Source organism: Galendromus occidentalis, unplaced genomic scaffold (assembly GCF_000255335.2).
Source record: "Galendromus occidentalis unplaced genomic scaffold, Mocc_1.1 scf7180000075629, whole genome shotgun sequence".
Taxonomy (NCBI): domain Eukaryota; kingdom Metazoa; phylum Arthropoda; class Arachnida; order Mesostigmata; family Phytoseiidae; genus Galendromus; species Galendromus occidentalis.
The window spans coordinates 355,838-364,206 of record NW_003803619.1 but is presented as its reverse complement, the minus strand read 5'-3'; the positions used below and the strand labels follow the sequence as shown (position 1 = coordinate 364,206).

Sequence of the window (8,369 nt, the reverse complement as noted above, 5' to 3'; positions counted from 1 at the left end):
ACTCGCGGGCGCGTTCGTCGGAAATAATCGAATTCCAGATACCACGATAAATCCACAGACAGGCCGCGATCGAGAATCGTCAACTTGGCAGCCGCCAGCGAGATAGGACTTGGCACGCCGTTGGTGTTCGAAAATCGAATTTTCGACGCTAAAATTAATTTCTTCCCCTGATACGAGGAGCCGTCTCTCCTGGTAATGTGTCTGTTTTGAGTTCGAAAGCCCGCTCTCGAGAAGCGGTGGATGTTCATCTCAGCTTTCGTGATGCATGGCAAACTCTCAGCGATGTTGTTCTGATGTCATTACGCTTGCAGACAGAACCGCTTCTTCATGTCGACGACATCATCCGATGGAGATGAGATTCAAAACAGTCGGTGGTGCTGGAAGATCCCTCGTATTTTTTTACTTTTATTTTTGTCTCTACTGCGCGGCACTTCACTTCTGCGCTCCGACGAATTGGTGAGTATCTCCACAAATGTATGCCACGGAAGGCCCTCGCCGATACTAGGCGTAGTTTCGCCTCGGGTAGCGCCACTTTACCGAATCCGCGGAGCCGCAGCACCACGGATGTCCGAATGTTTTCGGGCGTCTGTCGAAGGTGAATGAGCCCTTGAATATGACACTCCGATCGATAATTCATTCTGATAAGGTATCTATGCTGGTGAGTGCGTCAACAGCGAGCCATCCTGGGTTCCGCAAGTCCCAAATGCTATTCGGTATTCATTACGACGAACTGAGTAAATAATCACGGAAGTGTTTAGAAACCGTTTGTTCCACTGAACGAATCGATTGATCGTCGGATGGCGGCTTGTGTTGACCGTTTCCGGGGAACTCCGAATCGACAATAAGAAAAAACTCGTAGCGTTGTCAACTGGTGGAACATGCCGATAAAAAGCGTCAAAATGTATCCGCCACTTATGACAGAGAGGATTTTTCCTGGTGGGAGAACTCATACAGAATTTCGAACGTAATTACACCTCCCTGTACTCACTATTTTATGAGTCTCGGTTATATCTCTGTTAATAAAGATCTAAGTGTCTCCAAAGATCAGAATGACCACTCGGAGAAGAAGGGGTATTCATCGTGGATCCAGTTCGGTCCCGTCTTGGACCTGTATCAAGACTACAAGATTCTCCGGAGCGAAGAGTTGGGGCCAGAATAGCTAGAGGGGTATCCATTGAAACCACAGCAGTTGATGAAATTTCGTCGCCACAGCAATAAATCTCATCGAGGAAAACAAGTGATTCTTAGCCGTCGACAAGCGTTTGCTGAGTACGAGCTTCATTCGGGATCCAGCTCCACGGTGATTCCGGGGGGAGAAACCGCTCGGGAGTAGATGAGATGACGACGGAACGACTTGAGGAGAGCGATCACTCCTGAAAAAATCCGAGTCCTTTTCCGCGAACGCAAGAATCAAGTTGTTACGACGGAATCCCTCATTTCGGGGAATAAGGTTCGCTGCGGATTCCCTTCTCAGGTGTCACGACAAGAGAGTAAAGGATGTAGAAATTTGAAAGTTAAACACACCATCAATCCGAGTTCATGGCATCGCTTCCCTACAGCCGGATTAAAGTCGGCCGAGCTAAATTCGCCGTGCGGGAGACGCCATGTCAGAACGCCGAACGTCGTACTGCGCCAATGGATTTTCGTTTGTCTGTCCACGGAGAAAGAATGGTCACGGGGTATGCGAGATCAGTCGGAAACAAATCTCGCAAGGACACATACCAATCCCTCCTGCCACCGACACCGAGGATGAATTGATGTCGATTCGTTCGAATTCCCGATTCGAATGATCCTACTCCGCCTCGCTCGAATTGATCTCAATTCTCGCAGCTCGCCCATTGACTCCGATGTTCGACTGGAAGTGTTGCCTGACCCAATGAATCTGCCGTTTCTAGGAGGAAACATCGGTATGTGTACCTGCCGCCCTTTCCGGAATCAGACTCTGACCCCCGCTCCCCCGACTCCCAGTAGAGTCCACAGGATTCTTCGTTGGGGGGGGGGGGCTAGATCGGGTCCTCGCATGGGGCTGATTTCCAACATGGCGACCCGCTCCTATACCTTAGTATTACGAACTCTCAATCTGGGTGGGGGCCATAGCCCCTCCTCCGCGGACGCGCCTGCAGACTCCAGAATTTTTTTTGTCTCCAGTGCTACGATGAAACGCTAGCGAGAAGCTTTTCTTTCCGACACTGATTACCCGCCTGTTTTATCGTGAGCGGTCCGGACCGCATTTGACGCTGCCGGCCCGGTCGTGGGATACGAAGCTCGCGCTCGGTGTCCACGTTCGCCCATTCCACTGCTTGTTTCGTTTTCGTACAAGAGATCCGTTTATCTCTTGCTTTCGTTTTCGAATCGAATGGCATCGCCGTCCGATAAATCGGCGGCAGCTTATCACTGCACATGGATCTCCGCGGCGAGGTGCGACGCCCTCGAACACAGAACGCGCTTCTGGGGCAAGCGTCGGACTTTACGAGCCGTGAGTCTCGTAGCTCTCTGATAGAGCTGGGACGAGTCGACGGCGCGCAATGAGCAGCTCTGATGGTAAATTCATGGAATATCAGCAGAGGTGTGACGAGAGGAATTCCTGCGATCGAAAGTAATTTCGTTCGTCAGTTGGCTACGGTTAAGTTGAACTTCAAATCATGGACGAGTCAATTCTGGGTTTTGATATTCTGGCTCCCGGGATTCTGGATGTCGGAGCGGTGCCCTTCACATAGTAAAAGTTGCCACCGAGGGAATTTTCGCCGCAGATTTCTCATCTAAGCTAGTCAGCCAGTCAGTCTCTAGTCTTCATCTAGGTCGGCGCCGGAACGCTTTGTGGCAAGACGTCTGCGGGAGAGGGACTGGCGGAGCACTGAAGGGCTCAGTCCCTTCGCTGTAGCTTGCGACGAAGCTCCCATAGAAGATCTGTCGGCTCAGGAACTTTGTCAAGGATGGATGTGACTGTGTTTTGTGCTGAGTGTGCTCACGAAAACTTCCTCTAAGGATAGCCGTCATGGCGTACAGCCCCAAGCAGGGCGGGGAGCAGGAGACCATGTACAGATTCCTCACGCCTGGTATGACTTCCATTAAGCTCCGGAGCTCCTTTATATGTTAATCAGCACAATGACGTGCGATACTTCTGGTGTTAGCGATATCTCTGCTACTGCTGTCACGGAAGCCATCGCAGGGAGATTCTTGTTAAGGTTCCACAAATGTTAGGGTCCTGTCTGGCATCGCGCAAAACTCGAAAGACGCTTGCGACAGATTGGATATTCGATCCGCCAAGATCGATTCGAGGCTTCTCGCTTTCTCACTCCGGAACCGTGGCGAGAAAAAGTTCCACACTGAGCGGTATCCGGAATTCCTTCACGGATCTGAAAATATCGCCTGACAGAGTTTCGGTGGCCGTGATCGGACGAGTTTTGGTTTATGTATCGCCTTACCACTCTGACTGCTCCGAAAGCCAGTCGGAATCAAGCTTGAATCGCACTGCTCCTGCCAGATAACAGTCATCATCAGGAAGGTTGTCCGAGGCTTTCGCCGCCTGCGCAGAACTTATTGAAGAATGTTCTTGATGTTCTTCACATGGCTTACAATAATTTCTGTCGGCGTTCGGATCGTCGGCGATGCAGCTCGACAGACTTCTGACGTACTGAGCTATGCAAAGTAACTGAATATGCTTCCCTTGATATGATAAGCGTATTCTACGAGTCGCGAGTCGTGACACCGAGACACGCATCGAAAGCGCGAGCAGCCTTAGGGCCAGAAGTCTTCACCAGCTGTTGACCACGGAAAGCAGAAATTAGATTCCCGCCTCCGAGAAAAACGCGGCCACCGACGGCAACTGGGCCATCGAAGCAAGCGGGTCAGCGCTTGGAACCCATCGGCGTCTTCAATGTTGATAAACACAACAAGGCTTCCAAGTCGAGAAAAACGATATTGAGCGAGCGCTCAGACGTCGCCGTCATTCCGAAATTCGGTAGACTTCTACCGAAAGGGGCGCACCAAGCACCCGAACCTGTTCTCATGCAGAAGACAGAAAGCCATACGCAACGTAGAAGTGACAGACAAACTTCAAGGGAACCATTGACATGGCCACAATGTTGATGCGCTATTTGAAACGTCTTCGCTTCTTAATTCCATTCAGTCAGGCACATCAAGGACGTCCGAGCGAGTGGTCAGATAAATTCCACGATTCCATCGTCTACGCCGCGAAGTTCGGTGTTATTCGATAATGAGAGAGAAAATCTCAGAAAGACGACTATTCAGGCCTGTGTCCGTCACTGCGCCCACACCGGGCATATTTCGTCGCTAATTAAGGCAGACTCGCCAGAATCTCGGCGCAAAAATCCTCTTTGCTCTAATTCTACTCATACATATCTTATCTATGATATCTTTCGTTGGGCAGACGTCTACCGACGACTCACGTGGTCTCGAGAATCGATCGAATTACGAAGAGATCGTCCTTCATCAGTACAGATGAGTCTTCTATCATAGTCAATGCTGCTCTGTCGCAGCGCAGATTCTGATTTGCTATGAGAAGGCGGCAGAAATCCGTGGAGTGACACTTTCCGAAGTCTACCGCTACCTTTTCCCTTTTCTGGAAGATCTATATAGGGCTCTCGGGAAATTCCGGGGCTCATACGACCCCACCGCGAATGACTCGACTGCTCGTCGATCTCTCTCGGGATGATAATTTCCAGGCAAAAAAAAGCTTCGAGTATGCCGCTGCTTCCGCATGAAACGATGAGTAGGGGCGCCTCATGGGGAACTCCGTGGTAATCCGTGATATCCGATGGTTTCAGGAGAAGCGGAACAGCAGGAGGAATCCCGACAAGCGGTCCGGGAAGGAATTTTCTCGCGAAAGTAAGCGTTGCGCAAAGAGGTCATTCAGAAACGGGGCGGCTCGGGCCACGATGAAAATCTTAATTGCCTCAAGCTCGTCGGAAGGTTCCGGAGATGTGGATAGTGCCTTGAAGAACGCGAACCTCTGTCGCTTGCAGGTTCCATCGACTGTCGGTTATGTACATGTCATTTTTCACACCCAGCCAGCCCCACGAAGATCCGCCGGTTTGCCGTTTCCTTGCATCATGTCTCGTTATCATGGGATTTACTACCGGTGAGTCGGTCTCAGGATCGGATCGAGCCGAACTGAGAATTTCAACACTACAATCTAAGTTAATACATGGGCGAGGGGAGGGGAATGATCGATCGATGGCAAAAATCCGCGAGAATGATTCTTCTAGATGGATTTTGCCGTTATTTTGAGCAGCAGCGTACCCTCTTCATCGTCGGACACAAGATTACGGCATCATGAATTCTCGTCGTGCGCGTGGCCACCCGCCGTGAGCGAAGCTCCGATGTTACAGTCGTTTCCTGCATGCGCGCGACCGACTGGGCATTGGAGCATTCTTTTCGGAGATTGACGGACGCTTTTAGAAGTCGATCCTTTTCAAAATCGGAGAGGGCGAAATCCAGAATTCCGGCGTACGAGCCCCGATTCTTTCTTGCAGGAACCGCCCTGGTAGCATTATTTTTCTACATGGGCTTCGCGTACGGCATAGATGAAGGTTTCATGCTAGGAGTATTCGCGTTGGGCAGCTGGGTGTACGGTGAGTAGAATAATTCCTGTGTCCAGCGGACTGACTTCACGGACTCGATTCCATCTCGCGGCAATGCTCGGAGGCTGCCAATCGATCCTGACCAGTGATTCGAATTCCGGATGATTCGGGAAACGATATTCGAATCGCGGTCATGCATTTTCCAGGATTGGTGACGTACTGCTGTAAAACAGGCTGCTTCCGACCATTGGACGAAAGCGACAGATCGACGCCGTCTTCGATCCCGTCCTCCTCATCGCTGACTGCTTTCCCGACAACCACCCAAGACCCGCCGTCGTACAAAGAAGTCACTGAAGATCCACCAAGCTATCAAGAAGCTCTGAAAATGATCCAAGCTAAAGGCCAATGTCCGGTGTCAACACAGTGCGAAATACCAAAACATCAGCTTAAGTTCCCTGTCGAAACATGCCACAGTGTTCTTACCGTTTAGTCTACTCCTCGCTCACACTTTGCTCGGTGTTCCGACCGAACATTCTAAACGTCACAGGACGAAAAATCGTCGCACACGAACTCATTGCCGCATTACTTTTACGAGAAGGAACATTCATGCCGAGGATTGAATGCCAGAATCTCTATTCTGCCGACCGATTTCCATAGGCGCTCCATGATCGGAGCGGGCTCACTTTCATGAACCGCAGGAAAAAAGGGGAAAACCGTGATCCATCGGAAGAGCAGTCGACTACCAGAAGATCGAGGTCGACCGTATGTTTCTGTCTTTCAATTGCTTGTCCCGCGGCAAGTGAATTCTTGCCCTATATACAACGATAGTAGATTATTAAATGTATCCAAAATGACCGGCAGAAGGAACCAATCGTTCTGCGTACTGCCTTAGTGAGATTGTAAAATTAATGTATATACAAACACGATCCAAGGATCTTTAGTTACCGGAATGAAAAAAGCAGCAGTCGAACGAAATAAAATATCTCGTGATTTTATCGAGAAGCTCGGAACCTCGACTTGATAATTTCGCGGAGCCGAGCAATATCCGGCGATGAATACGGAACATTAAGAGGCGACTAGAATCATAATTGGACGAAAATAAATGAAAAGCAAAGTCCGAACGATGGAGCTGTCGGGAAGAGGGTGCTCGTCGGAAATCCGAAAGCCGAATTCTTGCTTCTTTACGTGACTCCCCTCCGGTTTTCCTCTACAGGGAGTGATCGGGTCAAACTATCGATCAGACGACCGGAATAGTGCAAAGGAGGAACTAAAGACGAAACTAGGTCAGTACGACGTCCAATGGTTTCCAGTTTTCGCCGGATATCGGGAGAAAACCCCGCGACAGACATCGGCGATGCCATACGTGGTGCGGGACGACGTCAAATAATTGCATGAGCGTAGAGACCTGTATTTGAATCTTCAAATCGAAAACGAAAATTCGACACGACATAATACAAACATTCGAGACCAGAGTCCTTCCGGGAGGTATGCTCGTGGGTCAATCGCTTGTTCCATTCCGGGTCGTCCAGAAGCGCATATGGAGCAATGATTTCGAATTCTGTTCCGACATGACATCATCCGGAGTCGACTACATTTGTCGGTGCTTCGACGACGATGGTGAAAGTCGCCACCGCTGCTGCAAGCGAGCTGCAGTCGTCTACGTCGAAAACGAGAGTTAGCGCATTTGCGATGCAATTATATAAGTTGTCTAGCCTCCGCCAGATGGCGATGTGAATGCGGGCGAACCAGTAGAATTAAGTTCCACGAGGGCAAGGGCAGGTCTGATTTCAGTCTCATTAAAGCTTACCTTTCGGCATCTGTTATCCAACGTTGTGCTGTCAAGGACTCGATGATGACTCAGAGGTGAGAATGTCTTCAAGAAGTTGTCCCATGAATTCTCGGGACCCGTCGGATAGAATCTTGGAGGAAAAATGCAAGCGGATCTCTCCTCTGGCAACTGGCGGATCCAGGGGGGAGGCAATCGCGCCCCGCCCGTCTCATCTCGACTGTCTACACCTCCGATGCCGAAAGAGAATTCAGGACCCATCCATTTTTTTCCCTCCAGCTCTGGAGCCCTGGATCGCCTGGAAACTTTCCTGTAACCGCCACCGCCTGTGGCACGCCAGACTATCCAAACTTCCGACAATAGTTTACAGCACTACCCAGCGAGAATATCCATGGTCATCTCCTCAATTCAATGACGGCACGCACGATTTTCTTTCTCAGACCAATTCGTTCATTTATTTCGCTGCATAGCTTATCAAGAAAAATCATTCACTCTTTCTCCAAGTTTTGTCGGACATTCGCCCAGCTTGACTGCCTTACTGAGTGATTGACTGGAGTAAAAACATCCTTGGAGTGCCTAAAATTGTCAACACGGTCGATGCCCATTGAAGTTAATAATCCGCATCGTCATCATAATCACATAGGCTGGGTCCTTCCCTGACGAAGGGGACAAAGTTCCGACCGGCTCCATCCGTCGATAGGGTGAGTTAAACCAGCAATTCCGATGATTTACACTCCATTATGGGTTTGAAGGCGTGGACTGCAGTCGACGTGAGTCGGAATCATTTCTGCGGTTCGGCACAGTGGGTACAAACCCCAATGAAACATGCGTGCGACGGTTATGGACTCCAAAGCTGGGGGAGACCGTCGCCGGAGTTGCCCATCGCCATGTTCCTGCTTGATCCCGCTCGACGTATGAATCCCTCCTATTTATTTACAGAGGGAGCGGCAGTGGTTAAGAGACACAGTCACGCAAGGATGATAACGCACGTTGACGAAGCTTCTGCCCTGATTCTGGTGGTCAAGCACTTCGTGTGAACC

General features: G+C 50.1%; 1 protein-coding gene across 1 annotated transcript; it reads left to right on the top strand.

Moving 5' to 3' along the window:
- The first annotated feature begins 360 nt into the window (after window positions 1–360).
- LOC100908483 (uncharacterized) lies at window positions 361–6,546 on the top strand. The gene is made up of 5 exons (XM_003737873.1): window positions 361–456; window positions 4,788–4,848; window positions 4,986–5,101; window positions 5,496–5,594; window positions 5,750–6,546. The coding sequence occupies exons 3-5, from the start codon at window positions 5,005–5,007 to the stop codon at window positions 6,031–6,033; spliced, it is 480 nt and encodes a 159-aa protein (XP_003737921.1). The 5' UTR covers window positions 361–456; window positions 4,788–4,848; window positions 4,986–5,004; the 3' UTR covers window positions 6,034–6,546.
- The last annotated feature ends 1,823 nt before the right edge of the window (window positions 6,547–8,369 follow it).

What these genes read in the sequence shown, in the direction of transcription:
- LOC100908483 (XM_003737873.1), top strand. Translation starts at nt 5,005, where the DNA reads ATGTACATGTCATTTTTCACACCCAGCCAGCCCCACGAAGATCCGCCG. An exon ending in TATCATGGGATTTACTACCG is followed by an intron (nt 5,102 to 5,495) that starts GTGAGTCGGTCT and finishes TCTTTCTTGCAG; the next exon opens with GAACCGCCCTGGTAGCATTA. An exon ending in GTTGGGCAGCTGGGTGTACG is followed by an intron (nt 5,595 to 5,749) that starts GTGAGTAGAATA and finishes TGCATTTTCCAG; the next exon opens with GATTGGTGACGTACTGCTGT.